Consider the following 19,013-nt stretch of genomic DNA (forward strand, 5'->3'; position numbering starts at 1 on the left):
CCACGGCAGAGAATAAGGTGTGGGTGTGGGTATGGTAGCACTGGAACGGGATGGACCAGGGGCACGGGAAAAAGCAAAGAAAGAATCGTGTATGCAGGAGCAGAGGAAAGAGAGATCCACAACCTACCTAGTAAACGCAACAAGGAACAACGAACAAGGAGACTTTACGAATGGCAAGACCAAATTAGATACCAGCAATGCTACTAAGGCAAGCCCACAAGGTAAGGTATCAAAGAGTCAGGCGTGAAAATGTTCACATCGAGACTTGCTCCTTTCGAAATATCGCATGAGGTCAAAAGTGGAGAAGCAACATATACTGTCCGGTTGGATATCAGTCGATAGGCGACATTTCTATCCGAAATGATATCAGTGGCTGTACAATATCTCGGTTATTAGACGCGCGATCTTCATATCAAACACTATTGTCAAAATTTCCCTCATCATCTGATTTTCACGCCAAGCAACGTGCTTCTTAGTATCAGAACATCTACAGGCTGAGAATGACATTGTTCATCAAAGTCCATGCGGAGAGAGCTCCTTGCTCTTTCCGTCAGAAATATGTGGGTACGGACCCTCTTCGCTAGCGGGACGGGAAGGAGAAGGCGATTAACTCCCTGCAATAGAGGTGATCGGCCGGCTTATTGGCCCGTTCCGTTAAGCTAACATGGCCAATAAGCGCCGAGAAACGGCTGTAGCACAATTTTGGCAAGCGGGGTTTAGAGCTGTAGCCAATCAATGTTAGTCTACAAGCGCTTGCTCAAGCCCCCATGTTTCGTTTCCCCAACCACATGCTTTTCTATCTTCTTCATCTCAACGTCGAAATGTCTCCGACAGAGGCCATAGAGCACTGTAATCGACCGTGCTATATGCCCTACCGACCACTGCAGCTGTAGAGCACACCCACTGTAGGATATGCTGCATCAGTCTGCATGGAGAAGCATCTGTGACGCTTCCATCAGAGATGGATGGATGTTGTGTTGATGCACCCACAGACCTCAATGTAAGGTACCGACCAGTCTTTGGTCTCGAAGGATATCCAGAACAACTGGATCGAGCATATCATGTCGTGGTGCCTATTTTCTACTGCACCAGCGTTACAGCAACTGCACTGCGTGGGAGGACGCCGTGCTGCCCCTAGGCTGCTGCACTATGCTCTGCTGTGTTGTCCTGCAATGCTTGAGAAGCCACCGCTTGTCGTCGTACCAGACGCCGCTTGCATATTGCATACCTCTGATCATTTCACCAAAAGAGGGGCCGCAGGGACATTGATTTCTGTGCTCTACGTGATTGATGGATTCCTATCAATGCAAATTCAGGATGAAATTTGGATGAGACGACGGCGGAGATCGTGACGACCAAGGACGTGCTTTCATGATAAAGAGTTATATCTCAAATGGTGAAACTCGAGCCATTCATGCGCTTGCAAGCGAACAATGGAATACAATTGATTGATTGATAGGTCGAGTCCCTCGAGTCTCAAGCCGGAATGGATCTGGAGATTTACAGGGGTCCCAGTCTAGTGAACCACACAATTTGATGCGCTATCCAACGACTTTTTGAGAGACTTGAATTCAATGGCACGCGGCCAGCCCACGAGGCTAAATTTGGCAGGGGGCATTGCTCGCTAGACAATTGACTTGCTACGACACATTGCTTGTCATTTCGCCTTGTCTTTTAATCCAAGATCCACAGTCGACAATTTACGATGCGATGGCAATCCCACGCTGGGCTTTGTTCGTCATTGCAAGGCCGCAGCCGCCGGCCACGATCCATTCACGTCAAAGTGACTGCCTCCGCCTCAACTGGTGTCTTTTAGATCGATGTCTGATGCTATACCATACCCAAAACCCCTGTCAACGATACAAGAGGGGATCCCAGTCGTCTGCGGCTTTTCTACCCCACTCAACTTGTTAGCTCGAGTCCGAACAGCAGAAAGGTGCTCATGTTAACCCAAGCTCCCAATCCCCAGCCGCCGTCGACCATCCTCCAAGACGACCCCTGGGTACCATGTTGCCTATGAGCCGGTCCGTCTCCGCTGATCCATTTAACCCAACGCTCTCAGGGCTCTATTTTAATATCGTCTCTTTTCTGAATCGTCCACTGACAGGCCAGTACGCCACTCTCTAGGCGCCATCTCTGACTCTGGACCCCGACCTTGATCCATGATTGATGGTCAATCACACATAGCACACGCAGTAAAGGCACCCACACTGGTACGAACCCTGTGTCTGCGTCTTTCTCAAAATCATCTCAACCTGCACTTTTTCTGCTCTGGATTTCCTTCTTGGGCCTCCCTCTTCTTAGTCTTCTCTTTCCGCCTTTGCATTGTGTATTGTGTCTCCCTGTCTGTTGGTGTCGCCTCATCACACTGTCACATCTTCAGCTCCAGCAGTTACCTTGAACCTTGATATCATAACTCCACTAACGACCGTTTACACCAGCCCCCAAAGAGACTGATCAACTTTCTTCTTAAGGAGAAAAAGGATCAAGGTAGGAATTCCAATTCATTTTCTTTTTGGAATTGTCTGTATTGTCTGTTTTCTCATGCCCCTAATTGCCTATTGTACGTCTCCTGCATCTTGCCCTGGACCTCTCACCCCTTGTCATATCTTCCGTCTAAGTCGCATGTTGTCGCTCAGCATACATGCACACGCATACAACACCTACCTAGCCTACACAAGGACATGTTTGATGGACCCTAGAATCATCTTCAAGGGATTTCAAGCTACGTCTGCAAGTCAAGCGCCGGGTCACACCCCTTTCACATCCTCCATCCCTATCCGCATCCACTACCAAGCTCTTCCTGGTAGCTACACTTTGACCTCGACCACTTTGCGCGCACATCTCTATTTGGCGTTGTCCGACCCCAGGCAATCACATCGAATCTGAGCAGGGTTGGCGGCTGTATTCTTACTGTTGCCGAGTTGCGCCTGTAGCGTCGTTTTTTCCACTGTTGCCCTGGTTGATGTTGCTCTCGACAAGCAAAACCATTGCTCTGCCCATCTCCACACACATCGAGTCTTTCTTTACGCCTTCTTGTGTGTTTTGACTTTCTCAACTTTTTCACACTTACACTAATTCGCATTCCGAAGACTTCTCTCTCGCCTCACCGCATCTGCCTCTTACTATTCACCGTTGCGGCCGAGACATACAGCCCCAAGAGTTCCGTTCGTTGTCCAACCTCACTTGCCCGTCGCTACCCGCGTGCCCGTATCGCATCGTATCGCGCAGTGACAAAACAGAATTCAGTATAACACGATCCGAGACTTTGGCTTACCGACACATCAAGAAACCGTCATTGTCCGGGTGCGGGCAGCAGAGGATTCCGAGGCATGTTCGACAGCCCTAAAGTGTAGCTTTCCGACTGTTCCTGCGACCCCGAGAGCAACAAAAGTGTAGACCCCGCTATCGGGGGTCGTTCGTCGTCGACATCGATTCGCATCAGAACAGTACGTGCAGCGTCGCACAAGGCGGGCATCCTTGCAGAGCAGCCATAGCCCTCCGTGGTCATCCGACTGGCTAACACGGGCTCCGTTAACGCAGGTCAAGATTCAAGAAAGAATATCAGGCCCATCATGTCCGTCCCCGTGGCCGGTTCGTCACGGAATCGCACCGTATCGTTAAGTTCCGGTGGAAGGTCTGCAACAAGGAGTAAGACGTCGCAGGTCCCAGACAGCACCACGATGCCTCATGTTACCGATTTAAAGTACTTTGACCCCTGCGCCGCCACTGCGTCCATGTTTTTGTACGCCCAGGGTTCATCCGTTGTTTGCTGTCACCATGATACTCTTACCATTGAACGAAGGTTTTCTCGACACGCTGATGAGGTTCAATTGTTAGCGGTCGATAATCAGAGTGAGGCTGGTGGTGGCCGCTTCGTTGTCAGTTACGATGCTGGCCAAACAGCAATTGTGTGGGATCTAATGACAGGCGATGAGATCTCTCGATTTGCCTGTTATGATCATTTAACTGTCGCAGCGTGGATGAAAAATGGCAATGTGGCTTTTGGTCAGTTATTGGAATGAGTTTCACATGATCATGACTAACGATTTGAAGGCAACACAAAAGGAAGCATTATCATGTTTGAGCCATCAACATCCGAACATGTTTCTTCAAGGACTATTGACCAAATTGCTGTGACTGCATTGGCACCATCAGCTGATTGTCGAACATTTGCCATCGGGTGAGTTCTTATCCTCCTCTTACTCAAATCTCACTAACACAGTCTCAGCTACCAGAATGGCTCTCTATTTGTTGCAACCTTGCAACCACGCTTCACTATCTTACACAACCTTACCACTTCCAGAGGACCGTCACCTATCGTGAATCTCGCGTGGCATGCTTCCTCGTCTCGGCAAAAGTCGGACATGCTTGCTGTCCAGATGCGTGACGGTGACTTGCGAGTCTGGAGCGTGGCAAAGAAATATAGCGCTGATGACCCTGCAAAGGTGGTTCGAAACCTCAGGAAGGCTGAGATCTCCATGGATGGACCCAACTGGATGGGATGGTCTAAAAACGGTCGCATAATTCAGTACTCCGACTCGTAAGTTTGCAGCTTGCCACCACCATAAAACGCCCTAGGCTACGCGCGCGCTTAGCTGCATGACCCCTATCATCAACTAACATCTGCACAGGCAAACACAGTCATGGGATGTTAGGACAAAGCACGTCACTCATGATCCCATCCCGACTCTCGATCTTGTTCGCGGCCTTGCCGTCTATGGCCCCGGTGCCACGTTGTTCACCCTTGGCCCCAATAACACCGTGCAGCAATTCGATCTGAACTCACCGGCCATCATGGTCGCCAATGTCCAACACCCAGCAAACCTATTGCCACCCTCGCCTCCAGTCTCAGAAGAAACTGGTGATCGATCAGCGACCTCAGCTACTACTATCGCCTCCGAGTCTGAGACGAGCTCTATCCCCCTGGACATGAATATTTCCGAGAGTGACGAGGATCACCTATCACCATTTGCTCGCCTGACTCGACGCCAAGCTTACGATTCTGGTAATGAGCCTTACGAATCAGCCAGCCCTGTCTCAAGCCGAAGTGGGCTCTCATCCTTATCTAAGTCCTCAGCTGGGTCGTCTCAAACCCCTGGCCGTTACCCCGGATCCATGAGGTCAAGAGGACTGTCAGAAAACACCTATATCTCGGCTGGAACCTCGATCAGGTCATCAACTATTGGCAACAGTGCTCACGGTAACACAAGAGATTTGGACACTTATTCCATGGGATACTCTCTTGGCACTACAAGTGTTCCTTCCATGGCCTCAAGCCGATCACGAAGAAGACCTTCTCGCCTGCGCAATGAAGTTCCCCGTAGCCCTGACGACAACAAGGTGCACGACCTATTCAAGTTTACTCGGGCGCGTCTCAGTGATATTCCTTACAAGCATGCTATGGGTGCCAACAGTGCTCGTCTCACCAATGATGATCTGCGCCGTCAAATGCTCAACACCATCTTCGGATGGAACAAAGAAGTTGAAGACCTGATTAGGGATGAGATGAGTAGGCATCCCCAAGGATCTCCCAGCCGCATTCTATTGGCCAAATGGCTTGGTGATATCGATCCCAATATCATGAACACAAACTTCGAGAACATGACTTCTTCTGACTGGATGTTGTTGGCTCTGAGTGGCATCGGCGGCCATACCTCACAACAGAAGCTTGGCCATACGTACGTCCAGCGCCTACTTGAGGCTGGCGACGTGCACGCAGCAGTTACGATTATGCTTGGTATGGGTGATCACAACGACGCCATCGAGGTTTATATCTCTCACAAGCGCTACATGGAGGCGCTGATCCTCACATGCCTCTCAGCCCCTAGTGTTTGGGAACGACAAGCTGCCATTATCAGAAAATGGGGAGAGTGGGCAGTTCAACATGGCCAACAGCAGCTAGCTATCCGATGCTTTGCTTGCACCGACCAGGAATCTACTGAGCCTTGGACTTCTCCATCCGCCGCGCAGCTGAACTTCCAGACTATGACTCCCAGTATTCCTGAGATCTTAAGCCCGCCTCTCTCACCTCCGGGTGTTCAACGTGGCCCCCAACGCAGCATCGCAAAGACCTCTGCTCTCAAGCTCATCACCTCATTTGGTGATCAAACGCAAAAGTCAAAGTTCTTTGCTGGCGACGGTGGTCAAACCCCGATTGCCGCGGGTGTTACCCCTATCGCTGACTCTGCCGGCTCTCCCGCTTTCTCTCATGCCTCCAACAACGAGGCCACGACAGCCTTCCTTCGCCCTTCAAACAATAGCAGATTCAATACCCCAGTCTCTGCCCGAGGACGTGGGCGTTTGCCATCCATTGGTGAGATTCCCTCAGACCTCAACCGGGAGGCACTTCGATCTGCTGAACTGTCTGCTGTGCCATATGACTATGAGCCTCGATCTGGTCATGCTCGAACACCATCTGGCAATGACAACATGATGATGGGTACCGCATTACAGCGCGCTGCTACTGCGAGCCCGATGATGATGCGAGAGCACGCTCAACGCGTTGTCCAACCAAGTGAGGGCGATTTTCCACCACCACCTGACCAGGCTACTATGTTGAAGATGCAACAAGCATCACGTAATCATCGCAATGGCTCCCGTGACCGCATTCCTGTGGGCGTGAATCTACAGCTGCATCCTGGGCCGGCTCACGACGACATTACATCTCCAGAGCAGTCAGTTACTTCTTCTACCCGCTACCACTGGCCAACTCGCCGCAGAGGTCCTGCCTCTGTGACAAGTTCTGTCACTTCTGCATCAAGCGCTGGAAGAAGTCTTCGCCATCAAGCTGTGCGCAACCGAGAAGATTACATCCATAGCTTGGATGCTGCCAATCACTACTCCAAGAGACAGCGCAGTCGTCAGCGTAGCCATTCAAGAACTCGGGATGCTTCACGCAGTCGTCCTGGAAGCCGAGAGCGAACTGCACGCTCCCGAGAACCTTCTGAGGAACGTGGACGTGTCAGTGCTCGCAATTGGCCCAAGGCGAAACGATCGCCTACTTCCCCCATCCCCATGTCCCCAGAGGACTTGCTGAACTTGAGCACTCCGCGACATGGTCAGGTCGCTGAGCCAAACACAGTACGCAAGGTTAGCGGATCAACTGCCAAGCCAAAGAGCCGTAATTCAAGCCGTGGAAGCCGTCGCAGGAGCCCAGAAGGCCGCTCTCGCCCGCCAGCTCTTACACTTCGTGGCCGAAGTCAAGGCCGGGAGAGTTCTGCACAGCGTTCTCCTTCTTCACCATTGCCTCTGAGTGCTGCCATTCACCATTATCAAGGCTCTGAGGATGAAGAGGACTACAGAGCAGCCATGGCTGCCCAAGAGGAATTCAGGAACAAGCACAGCCGCAGTGGCAGCCGAGGTCTTGGCTCACCGGCCTTGAGCAAGCAAGATGCTTCGGAGCACCGACGCAGGGCCAACTCTGAGGTCGCCAACTTCGACGGTTCTATCTCTGTTCACGGCAGAGCTGCCTCAACTGAGCATGCTGGTGACCTCAAGCAAATGAAGGACGAGCGTCAACGAAAGAAGGAACAAGCTGCACGGGAACTCGAGGAGCGCCGCAAGTCTCTGGCCAAGCGCGCCCAAACACCCTCAATCCCTCATCCTAACGAGTTCTCTCCCGCGCTTGCGATTACGGTTGAGACTGCTGAGCCAAAGCCGCTGCCTGACGACATCCCACCTCGCAGTGCTACTGAGCCACCACAAAGGAGCATGTACGCCCGTAGCGGACCCGTTATCGGACTTCCAGCCACCCCAAAAGCCATGCGACTTATCATTGAGGGCAACCATGATCAATCAGGAAGCACCCCCAGGCCGGATGTGCCTAGTATCCCAGCTGGCTTTTCTCAGCGATATTCGCCAGAAACTTCACCTCAACAGTCGCCTGAGAGAGAGGAGCCAGTTGCCGAGCCCAGTCTCACTCTGCTGCCATCCACCGTCTACCAGCCACCAGCGCGACCTCCTATTCCTCGTAGCATGTCAGCTCCCATTCCTGATGAGCCTGGCCAGCGCCCTGCTCGCTTCGCACGCAAGAACAGTGTTGGACGCATTGAAGAAGTTGTCCCTGGTGAGCGACGACGTTCTCACGAAGACCCTATGCCCCCCCCTCCTCCTCCTCCAGCACCCCCTGTTCTTAAGGAACTCAGGCATTTGGCTTCACCACCCCCACCGCCTCCTGCCCCTCTGCAACACGCCCAGCGACATCAGCAGGCTGGCGCTGTTGCATCAGGCATGATTGAGATTGTCATGGACGACGATTTATCATCTGGTAATGATCAAGCTTCAGAGGCCAGCCCTCCGGCTCCAGCTTCCCACAGGAGCCACAACCGAGGCCGAAGCATTGGAGACAGCAGCAGCATCTCAGGCCGCATTCACAAGGCCACTGAGCGACTTCGTTCTGCCAGCCGCAGTCGAAAGGAGTATGTCCGGTCTCCTCCTTTTGAGGCTCCCTACGAAAGCATTCCCATGCCTCGACAGATGAAGTCTCCCCCACCAGTGTCATTCAACCCCGATGTTTTGCGTTCGCCAATTGATTCTCGAAACAAGCACTTGTCGACTGGCTTGAACCGAAACGAGATGATCTAGGAAGTCTCTCGCGACGGTGGCCAGCGCGCTGTGCATTATTTTCTTCCTTTCTACCACTCCCTATAAACCTTTGTATTGTTCGATTCTGTGCATGGCGATCGGCGTTCTCTCTCATCACGAGTCGATACCATAGTCCTTCAAGGCTCGCATTTTGGCATTATACTTCTTTGTCCTTTTCTTCAAGGATTTAGCTGTATGACGACTGGAAACTATTGCATCTTGTTTCTCTCTTCGCTCTTGATATCACTTTCGGATCTCTCAAGGCCCTTTTCGCATTATTGGCAAGGATGCCAATGAACGTATACGACTTTACATTTCTTTTGGTCGGACCATGAAGGTTTCTGCAAATTATGACCACATTTACTTACAGACTATGTTTGAGGAGGATGGAGGCAGTACTCGTACTGTATCTTGTTATATTTACATGAAGGCGGAATGTTGGAGGTAGTAAATATTGGGTATCGGGGAGATCAAGGTTGACGGAGGCTGATGGAGGAGAAAAATGGGTGAAGTGATAGGGGATTAACGTAGCGACTGCTTTATACAATGTTGCCTCGCGGTACTTGTTTGAGTTAGGGGATGAGGAAAAGGGAATTGGAAATGGAAATGGGTGAAAGATGGGTAGGAATGGATTGAAACAAGCTGGATTGGAAATGCATTTTGATTCCCCCGGAGGGTTTTAGTACTTACGAATTGAATGAACAGCTGCTTTGCATTATGGTTATACTCGATAATAATTGTGTGTATGTGTGTGTTGGGAGCAGATTTCCTGGAGCGAAGGAGTGGTGATAGCTTCACGTCTGCCAGGTATGAGATGCACTTGAGGGTTCGAATCACCCCAACCCGATGTCGTATAAGTACAAGAAGCTGATATGTGATTGACTGACTATAGAAGAGGTTGTATCGATATTTTAGAATGGTGTTGTCTGTTGGTGTCAATGGTCAAAAAATGCAAAAAAAGACAGTTGGCTGCTCCATCTCATCCACTTGCCATCCCAAATCCCCCCGCACTAACGTGTTCCCACCCGCCACGCGACGGGGGAGAGATCTCTGCAGAGTGAAACCTCCCTCAAGGGTCATCTCCAGTGCTTAGGGCCGCAAAGTTCCAGCATCGTGAGTTACCTGCACGAGTGGGCGGCCACCGCAGCGTTCGGACGGGGCGCGGCGGAGGGCTGAGGTACCGAAGTACTACAGTATTGGGATGGGCGGTTGAGCGGGTTTGAGCGCCTTCACCGTTAGACCATTACAGTCGGGGATCATGTCAATACTGACAACTTATATACCCTTCCTCTCAATTGTGGCTGGTGGGGCGGTGTTGGGGCGCTACAGTGGGTGACACCTGTAGCTTCAGTGGATCACCAGTGAACAGCTTCGATTCACCCTTCAACACCACTGCAATCGCATTGCGATCACAATTACACAGCACAACCATGTTGCAATAACAACGATCTCGTTCGACCTCACCGAAGACTCCCTGCCATAAATTCCCCCGAAACACTCTTTACAGCCATGATCGATCATTGAACATACTCCAACCTGTCACAATGCTCTCAACATCGCCCCGTCTTCTCATTCGACATCCCTCTCCAACAACCGCCGAATTCACAGTCACGACTCTCCGGCCGATACCACCGGCTCTACATACACTACTTATCATCTCTCGAATTCTCCTCTCGATCTTCGCCCTTCTTCTACTCCACGCGCGCCTGACTCTACATCCTCTCTTTGCCTACGCCCCTCCCTCTCTCCTCAAGATCATACCAGCTTCATACCTCCGTGCACCAACTTCGACAGCGGCCCTTGCGCAAAACATACCATTATCTGTCCTCGTTCCCGCGAGTATAGCTGTGCTATGGCTATCCAGTCGAAGAGGCTACGCCAGCGAGAGCATTCTTGTCATGAGAGGCTTGGGTGTACAGACTAGTGAAAGTCCAGGGAGTTATCTTGCTGGTACAGCGACGAGGTTCATACCAACCGAGAAGATCCAAGACATTCTTGTCAATGAAGCGTTTCTCGGGTTTGAGGTAAGATACTACCTCATTGTTATAGTTGAGGGCGAGGATGACGTGGTGGTTGTATTTCCAGGCTTGTTACCACGACGAAAGATTGTGGAAGAAGTTTGGAGGGGTGTTCGGCGGTGTTTGTATGAGCAAAGAGGAGAGGATAAATCACTGGGCTAAAAGGAATTATACCCATAGAGGAGCGTTTAACACATGGATGTGTCCAGTATACGATGATATGATTTAATTCTTTATTTATTTTTATACTGAAAGGCATTGTGCGATGTCTACTCATCCATGGCCTCATCTACCTTTCGCTTTCCAATGCCCTTCTGGTTTCGCATATCTTCTGAACTAGCATACCCCTTTCTGATAGCATATCTCTCATTCTGCTCTTCAGGAGACTGCAGTTTAACTTTTTGCAGCAATGGCACGTAGCGGCCACCCATGCGACCACCGTTGCCACCCTCGTAGACAACTACACTGTTCGCCTGCTTGCCCGAGGGCTCAGGACGAGTGACATGCCTCGAGGGATCTTTGCTGCGCTGTGTAGACACCATTTGCAATAATTGGTTCGAGAGCAACTCGTCCAACTTGCGCTCCCGCCAATACGCCCACATACCATCCATGACACCAAAGGGACCAGGCTTGCTAAGCGCAGGGTCATCTGCAAGGTACACCCAGTCAAGGCCATCGGTCTTCTTCGCCGCGGGGTCAACGGGGGCAGCATCTAGACCAGGGAAGATGCAGTCCCAGAGCACTAGGGGCACTTCATCTGCCATGACATAGTTAGGCTTGCAGGGGTTGGCTTCAACGTCGAGCAGAGTCGTCACAACGTCAGGTGTCTCCAACTTCTGACCTGCAAGGAAGAGTACAGCAACCATGTGACGAATCTGGTGCCACAAGAACGCGGACCCTCGGACGTTGAACGAGTACACCTTGGGGTACACGGTGCCATCGTTGGGCAAGCCTCCTGCAGGGACATACTGGGATCCAGAAAGATATGGCAAAGCTGAGCTGACGTCCTTGACCTCTTCGATATCGGCCTCGTAAATTGTGCGAACAAAGTTTGTGATCTGCTTTCCAGGGTCGATCTTGCAAAAGTTGCGGAAATCATGCTCGCCTTCGTAGCGCTTAGCCGCCTCGCGCATCGCCTCAATGTCGAGCCAACCATTCCTTGCACCACCAGCGCTGGGTTCAGGAGTGAAAGCAGGTTGTGTAAAGAAATATCGGTATTGACGCTCGCGACATGAGAAACGAGCGGAGAAGTCTGGTGGCGGAGACGGGCACCAGGCGAGGATGCGAATATCAGGGGGTAGAACACGGTTAAGTAGTCGAGGATATTGAAGCTCATCCTTGATATCATCGAAAGATGGTGTCTCCTCCACGGGTTCTTCTTCTGCGTTCTCTCCCGCTTGTTCGTCAACGACCATTGCCTCGCCTGCTTCACTTAGACGTCTTCGCTTTTTGGGTAGGGGCCTGTTGCTTCGAACTCGAAGGCCGATGACTTGGCCAAAGGCGCTGACTCCTTTGTCTGTGCGACCGCACTTTGAATACTCGCAGCAGTCAAAATCGACAATCCGTTCATCTTCGGGAAAGATGAGGCATGCTTTTGTGAGAGCATTCCACAGTTCCTCCTCAATCGATGGAGCGTTGGCCATGGCCTGAAACTCAAAGCCACCGTAATTCTTGCCCAGATATGCAAGTTTCAAGGCGATATATCGTGTGGAGTATTTGCTGGGATCCATCTTTCTCTTCCCCTTTGGTTTTGTCCTCTTGGCCTCATCTCCCTCTTCATTCTCAGGCTGAATCTCAGGTTTTGGTTCTGGCCCTGGAGCAGGTCGATTCCTGAGTTCAGCCTCAAGTTCCTTGACTTTCTGAATGAGACCGTTTTTGGTCCATGACTGATAATTCGACTCTGCAGACATGGTGAGGTACTTGGCACCTTTTGACTGCACAGGAAGTTTTGAAGAATCACCACTTGATGATTTTTTTAGTTGAGGTTGGGGTTGCGAGAAATTTCGACTTTTGACTCGGCTGACTAGGCCTTCGAGCGAAGTTTGCCGCCCAAGACAACGGCCAAAGGGTCTCATGAAGTTGGTGGGTTCCAATTTTGGGCGATTATATGCAGACCCATCAGAGTTTACAAGTGGAAAAGGGCTTTGCTGCAGTTCGAGATGTGGCTTGTCTTGTAAATGTGGCTGTGCTAAACACGACGCCACAGTTGGGGGTATACTGATAAGTTACGTACAGCTCTCATCTCATCTCTATCTCTGGCATTCATTTAATAGACGCCGTATCTGCTCCTCTCGAGCTGGTTCATTTTCCATGCATCAAACTTGAATATAAGCATACTAACGACTTTGGTACTCTCACATGCAAAATGGACCCCGAGGTGATCAAGATTCTCCTTGTAGGCGATGAAAAGTGCGGCAAGACAACCTTTCTCTCGTATGTAGTCTAAATTCCTCCATCGATTCCTCGACGTATCATACTAAATCCATATCCTCAGCCGACTCAGTGCAGGTGAAAAAGCCAACCCGATTCCCATGCTCCGTGATATGGATCAACCTTTCATCTTCGGTATTCAGACAGGAGCCAAAAAGTTTCAATTCGAGTTCTTCGACACATCATGTCCTGATAACTGGAGGACCCTTGACCCTGATGCCATTGTCATTTGTTACGACATCAGCCAACGATTGAGTTTGATCAATATGCAGAGATATGTAAGTATTCCATAAACGGTACCAAGCATGCAACTCAGATTTGATAGTGGAAAGACGAAATCAAGAGATCGTTTCAACGCATCGACACCCTTCCCCTTATCATCCTTGGGCTGAAGCGTGATCTGAGATCGGAGCAAGATCCAAACGGAATTATATATCCGCAAGAAGGATACCAGGTTGCGCAAACTCTGCGAGCTGATCGATATGTTGAGTGTTCGGCAGTTACGGGTGAATTGTTGAAACTGGCGTTTGAAGATTTGTGCAAGACGGCGATGACTCTGACAACGGGCGCAGACAGCCAGAGCGCAAGCACATGCGCAGTATTATGAGATTTGAGGGGCGGCGAGACTTTGATCGAGTAGTGGGAACATGATTTAGTAATTAGTTATTGTATTGGTGGGCTGAGAGCTCAGGCAGCGGCGTCGTTCATAGAAACATCAGCGCCCTCTTCCTCAGCACCCTCCTCCGCAGCAGGGAATTGGCCAAGGACTTCTGCGATGATATTGACCATGGATTCCTGCTGCTCCTCGTTGAATCGCTCAGACATCTCCTCAACAACAGTATTGAGAGCAGCGACCGAGGCGGGGCGCAGGTTGATGATCATGACGACTTCACCCTTTGCGAGGTTGTAAGGCCGTAAGCGTTCTAGAAGCGTGGATATGCATCCCTCAGTATAGGGGAGGGGTTCTTGGCTTAGAGGACCAGGGTTTGTGCGAAGATATTGGAGGAGCTATGAAGAGTGTCAGTTGTGCTTCTGGGCATTAATTTGATATGAATGAAAAATCTTACTTCGCGAACTACCGTCTCGAGATTTGGGGGACCACGACGCTTGGCATTTTTGTATCGTTCGCGCTGCTCTGATACGTGCTGATACACCTCGTAATTTGTGAGAACAGCCGATTGTGCCTCAAGAATCTTCATGGTGAGTGTTGAGTGAGCTCATGTAACGAGCTGTGAGATTGATACGAAGCATTGAACGAAGGTCTAGATCAAATAGTGGAGTCCAGTATTGCAGAAAGAGGACGGTCTGACACTAGCCAATCAAAAGACCAGTACCTCGACAAGCTCTGAATCAGCGGAGGTGTTCCAGTGGATGCAGGCCTGGAGCGTGCTACAATTCTTGTGCGACACTGGAGGGTTCCATTTTCTCTTCTTTTTACACTGCAGCTTGTTCCTTTACGATCTGGCTTCTGCTACCTTGTGTGAATTTTGGACGTGGTTTCTTATTGGGCAAAGCTAATACGTGAAGTTGAATGCGGTGTATTTTTGCATGTGAGTCTGGCTAAAAGCTGGGGAAGACTTTGGACACACGTCAGAGTGCATCACTTTATACCTTTCTTTTCTTTTTTCCGTCCAATGAATTCTTATCATACATCGAACCAATAAGGGGTTTCAATTATTAGGAGAGAAACCGAGAGATATCCGCTAAGGTTGAGGAGCATCTTGAACATGGACCGGTAGCGGTAGTATGCATATACAGGATCCAATAGGGAGTCATATGATGCCCAATGGCATCATCAAATAGGACAATATGTCGAATTGACAAATTATCTGTCTTAGCTCTTTGCGTGCCACTATGTTCGAAGAAGGAGGTCGCGTGCATCTCCACAGGAAAAGGCATGCATGCAAGCCACTGTTCCAGAACAAAGGTTGACCGATGCCGGCCACATCAGAAGAACAGGAAGCTAGAAGCCTCGATAAGTTCCAGGCTGAGACAATGGTTATGTTTGTTTGTACCTCGTCGTGGAATTTGGACATGGGAGAACAGCCAAGTACCTCAAGCAGTGGTGATCTTTTTGGTCTCGTAAAGCGCCATGTTAAGAGAATAGTTTCTGGGCTGTTCTTCTGAGAACGAACACCTAATGATTTGGGTTGGCACAGATCAAATGACTGACAACCCCTGCCAGGCTGAGCATCCAATGTCGTACAGTTCAAGCAAAAGAGTTTATTGGCACCTTATTCACGGCGTTACGGAGAAAGTTGTTTGGCGGGAGTACCGAGTTTTCCTCTACAACTGCAGAGAATACAATACCAAAAAAGAACAGAGCGGGATATTCGGATTATGATATGGCGGTATGCAACCGCTATCCCTGCTTGAAAATACTTTCAGTCTCTTTTTATCTCTCATAAATCGATGACCACGGGGGTTCTTAAATGGCGGAACGGGAGAGTTCCAGATGCCCTGACTCTATCCGTAGAGTACCCTGGATACATGAGAATTGGCGGGGGTGGGTACAAGTCAGCCATGTATAAGGTAGGTACCTCTGGCTTTTCGAGTTTCAGGTTAATTAGGTATCTTCGAGAGTTATTAGAAGAAAATCCGATATGCAACATAACATAGCTTTGTCAAGCTAAGGACTTGATATAATCCATACTGTAAGTAAAGAATGAGATATCGCAAAGCATCAGATATATCTAAATCGGAAAGTATCAGGCGTCAGTTGTGTCTTAGTATTTTTTAGTAAGTTTACCTTGTGGGAATGTCAACTTGGCGGGTGCCGCCATGTCATCATCTTTTTGGTTGCTGGAGGGTTCCCCCGATCACCTCATGTACCAGGCTCTAATAAATCATCCATTTACAAGCTCAACTTTGACAATGAGCACAACGGATACTTTCTGATTTGACCATAAACTCAGCCTGTCCAACTTGACCCTCTTCCACAAAGGTTATATTTGTTCACTACCTACAAAAGCATTCAACATCTCACACAATGGGTCTGTGATCTCCTTCCACTCCCCATCATCTCCACTCCTCCACCCGGGGACTGCCCGTCGTTACGACCATCGCGCGCCATCCTCGACTATTATTTCGTCGATTGTCGCTTGGCTTTTGTTCTTCTGGGAGTCTCCCTTCGTCAACATCTTCTCCTTGGAGACAATTTCCGGCTACTTTCACTGTCGAGCGCCTCATAGTAAATATTGTCTGCTCGAAAAATCACACTGCCTCCGACACCGGCAGACCGTCTGTTTACTTGGAGATCCCTGCCCTGTCATCCGGCTTTTGAGCACTGAACACTGAGCCTGAGCCGCCTGCTCCAGCACAGCACAGCACAGTGACGTCGATTTGGCCCTGTCCGACTCTCCTGTGCGTCAACTTCGGCCCTGAATCCCTGTTGGTCCGCCAAAACGGTATCTGGACGCAGCCATCCAAATTCCCCAATTCCGTCAATAATAGCATCGGCTACAGCGTTCACGGCTTCGCATTGCATTACCGTGCCGTACCGGACACTGCTTGCTTGCTTGCTTGCCAGGCCAGGCCAGGCTAGCCAACTCTTGCAGCACGGTTCGACACTTGAACGACCTATTTCCAATCACACCTCCGCTAAATCCACAAGCTCCCCACCCCACACACTGCCGTTGCTGCGCTCCAAGAACCCGGGGCTGCCATTGACAGAGGCCGAGTTTAAAAAAATTCACAATAGGACGTCAACACAGTTTAAACTTGCAACCTTTCAACCCAGCCTCTATTTCGATCTCGACTGGCTTCAGTCTTACTCCGACCTGTTTCGGATTGTCTCAGGTCTTCTCCATCTCTGCTTTGTCTCATCAACAGCAGTCGAAACTCCATTCCACCGCTTAGAAGCTCTTGACTCGGTCTCGTTTCCCCCTCAGAGGGTAAAAAAAAAAAAAACTACGTACTCACCCCTCCGATTCGGGGCCCCTCCGCATCCGTTTTCCGCTTCCGTCCTTCGCCGCATCAAAACTTTTTGCTCTTCTAGCCGACAGCAACCTTCACCTCTACCACAAACCGACACAACTTCACCTTCACCATGGTGCGCAATATTGTTGTTCTGGGAGGCAACTCCCACCCGCAACTCACAGAAAATGTCTGCCAAATTCTTGGTGTTCCGGCAAGCAATCGCATTCTTGGAAAATTCTCTGGCGGCGAGAGCCGTTGCGAAATCAAGGACTCAGTTCGCGGCAAAGATGTCTACATCATACAATCTGGCTCCGGCAATGTAAACGACAACCTCATCGATCTCTGTATCATGATCTCAGCCTGCAAGACTGGCTCTGCGAAACGAGTCACCGCCGTTGTCCCACTCTTCCCTTATTCGCGACAACCCGACTGGCCCTATAACAAAGCCGGCGCACCTTTGTCGCAGATCTCTGGTGCTTCCAAAGACTACACATTTGAGAGTGTTCCTCCCACGCCTCGTCCAGGTGGCCCTAAGTCAGCTGGCCTGCCCAATGGTGTCAACAACTTGACCGAGAAGCTCTCAAAAACAGCTCTCGCAAACGAGGGCGCGACAAATGGTGCTAACGGCAATAATGGCGTCTTCAGCACTCCTCGTCGCTCAGACACCATCTCGAGCAGCACCTCTGAGGCCCGTGGACACCACGCAGAGAACTCGACCTCTTCCCAGAGGAATGCTTACACCACTCACGACTATGAGAACCAGTCAAACATCTCTGCTTTCCAGCCTAAGCCTGGTTACAAGCAGTGGATCGCTCAGGCTGGTACTCTCGTTGCCGACTTGCTCACCTGCGCCGGTGCCGATCATATTATCACGATGGACTTGCACGATCCTCAGTATCAGGGCTTCTTCGACATTCCTGTCGATAACCTGTACGGAAAGGCGCTACTCCAGAACTACATCCAATCTCAAATTCCTAATCACCACACCGCTGTCATTGTGTCTCCCGATGCTGGAGGTGCAAAGCGAGCTACTTTGATTGCGGACAGTCTCAAGACTGACTTTGCTCTGATTCACAAGGTAATACCACAGAATTCTGATTTTGCTGCTTTTGAAAACTCATGTCTTGCTACAAAGGAGCGACGGCCCATTCGATTTACCGAGCATCGTAACGCCAGTATGATGCTAGTTGGAGATGTGTCAAACCGCATCTGCATTCTAGTTGACGACATTGTCGATACTGGTAACACGATCACGCGTGCTGCGAAGCTTCTGAAGAAGGAGGGCGCTACTCAAGTCTATGCCCTCGTCACCCACGGTGTCTTCAGTGGCGACGCTATCGCTCGCATCAATGCTTCTGCCATTGACAAGATGCTTGTAACCAACTCTGTTCCTCAAAACGAGCATCGCCGTCTTTGCCCTAAGCTTGAGGTACTCGATATCTCGGCCGTTTTTGCTGAGGCTATCCGTCGTGTTCATCACGGCGAGTCTATCAGCGTCCTTTTCCAGCACAACTAGAGTGCTGGAAGCGCACTTACGGTTTGTCAACAGGATTTCATCTACTCAAATCATATGAGGGCTCGTTTCCTCATGAATAGCACCACGTCGAGATTACTGGGTACTCGTGTTTTCACGGGACATATCCCTCTGCCACGGATGTCGCAAAGTTTATCCCGAGTTGCGACGCGCTGAAATGATATGGGATATTTTCGTTTTGGAGTTTACCGGGGAGCTTCTGCATCATACTGCATTCGCCGTCCGCCAGATTTGGTTTGCTGGCGTTTCTTTTTCTCTAAAAATTTCCCATTTACACTCACCAAACAACATCGATAAGGTACTTGGACCGGCACACGACAGTGTGCAACGAAGATTATTGGAGGGAGGGATTTGGTTGAACGACTGCAGCGCGGGTTGGGGCACGGGTTAACTTGCTTTCTGCTATGCTGCACAATTTCACCTATTCCTTAGCCTGGACTACCGTGTTCTCCTTTCCTGGGACCTAATTCTTCTCTTTGCTCTACACAATCTTTCCTAAACATCTGTCTTGGGGTAATACCTGTATT

At 50.2% G+C, this 19,013-nt stretch overlaps 6 protein-coding genes across 6 annotated transcripts; 4 read left to right on the plus strand and 2 right to left on the minus strand.

Moving 5' to 3' along the window:
* Nucleotides 1-3,575: 3,575 nt before the first annotated feature.
* FOBCDRAFT_278362 (uncharacterized protein) lies at nucleotides 3,576-8,586 on the plus strand (the record flags this gene model as incomplete). The annotated part of the gene is made up of 4 exons (XM_054706557.1): nucleotides 3,576-4,008; nucleotides 4,057-4,183; nucleotides 4,232-4,543; nucleotides 4,635-8,586. The coding sequence occupies 4 exons, from the start codon at nucleotides 3,576-3,578 to the stop codon at nucleotides 8,584-8,586; spliced, it is 4,824 nt and encodes a 1,607-aa protein (XP_054562532.1).
* A 1,386-nt stretch (nucleotides 8,587-9,972) lies between these two features.
* Nucleotides 9,973-10,851, plus strand: FOBCDRAFT_230060 (GPI-GlcNAc transferase complex, PIG-H component-domain-containing protein). The gene has a single exon (XM_031187945.3). It carries the CDS (start codon nucleotides 10,131-10,133, stop codon nucleotides 10,764-10,766), a length of 636 nt encoding a protein of 211 aa, XP_031035210.2. The 5' UTR covers nucleotides 9,973-10,130; the 3' UTR covers nucleotides 10,767-10,851.
* Nucleotides 10,852-10,873: 22 nt separating this feature from the next.
* On the minus strand, nucleotides 10,874-12,514 carry FOBCDRAFT_205510 (pseudouridine synthase DEG1; the record flags this gene model as incomplete). Its single annotated transcript, XM_031187944.2, has 1 exon — nucleotides 10,874-12,514. The coding sequence occupies one exon, from the start codon at nucleotides 12,512-12,514 to the stop codon at nucleotides 10,874-10,876; it is 1,641 nt and encodes a 546-aa protein (XP_031035209.2).
* Nucleotides 12,515-12,969: 455 nt separating this feature from the next.
* Nucleotides 12,970-13,641, plus strand: FOBCDRAFT_278365 (P-loop containing nucleoside triphosphate hydrolase protein; the record flags this gene model as incomplete). The annotated part of the gene is made up of 3 exons (XM_031187942.2): nucleotides 12,970-13,037; nucleotides 13,099-13,312; nucleotides 13,360-13,641. 3 exons carry the CDS (start codon nucleotides 12,970-12,972, stop codon nucleotides 13,639-13,641), a joined length of 564 nt encoding a protein of 187 aa, XP_031035207.2.
* On the minus strand, nucleotides 13,525-14,282 carry FOBCDRAFT_49787 (RNA polymerase Rpb4-domain-containing protein). Its single transcript, XM_031187941.3, has 2 exons — nucleotides 14,102-14,282; nucleotides 13,525-14,042 (listed from the first exon to the last, which is right to left on the minus strand). Exons 1-2 carry the CDS (start codon nucleotides 14,231-14,233, stop codon nucleotides 13,722-13,724), a joined length of 453 nt encoding a protein of 150 aa, XP_031035206.1. The 5' UTR covers nucleotides 14,234-14,282; the 3' UTR covers nucleotides 13,525-13,721.
* A 2,705-nt stretch (nucleotides 14,283-16,987) lies between these two features.
* Nucleotides 16,988-18,556, plus strand: FOBCDRAFT_49803 (phosphoribosyltransferase-like protein). Its single transcript, XM_031187938.3, has one exon. It carries the CDS (start codon nucleotides 17,083-17,085, stop codon nucleotides 18,466-18,468), a length of 1,386 nt encoding a protein of 461 aa, XP_031035203.1. The 5' UTR covers nucleotides 16,988-17,082; the 3' UTR covers nucleotides 18,469-18,556.
* Nucleotides 18,557-19,013: the final 457 nt, after the last annotated feature.

This window comes from Fusarium oxysporum, chromosome VIII (assembly GCF_013085055.1).
Source record: "Fusarium oxysporum Fo47 chromosome VIII, complete sequence".
NCBI classification, from domain to species: Eukaryota; Fungi; Ascomycota; class Sordariomycetes; order Hypocreales; family Nectriaceae; genus Fusarium; species Fusarium oxysporum.

What these genes read in the sequence shown, in the direction of transcription:
- FOBCDRAFT_230060 (XM_031187945.3), top strand. Translation starts at nt 10,131, where the DNA reads ATGCTCTCAACATCGCCCCGTCTTCTCATTCGACATCCCTCTCCAACA.
- FOBCDRAFT_49787 (XM_031187941.3), bottom strand. Translation starts at nt 14,233, where the DNA reads ATGAAGATTCTTGAGGCACAATCGGCTGTTCTCACAAATTACGAGGTG. An exon ending in TCGAGACGGTAGTTCGCGAA is followed by an intron (nt 14,043 to 14,101) that starts GTAAGATTTTTC and finishes CACTCTTCATAG; the next exon opens with CTCCTCCAATATCTTCGCAC.
- FOBCDRAFT_49803 (XM_031187938.3), top strand. Translation starts at nt 17,083, where the DNA reads ATGGTGCGCAATATTGTTGTTCTGGGAGGCAACTCCCACCCGCAACTC.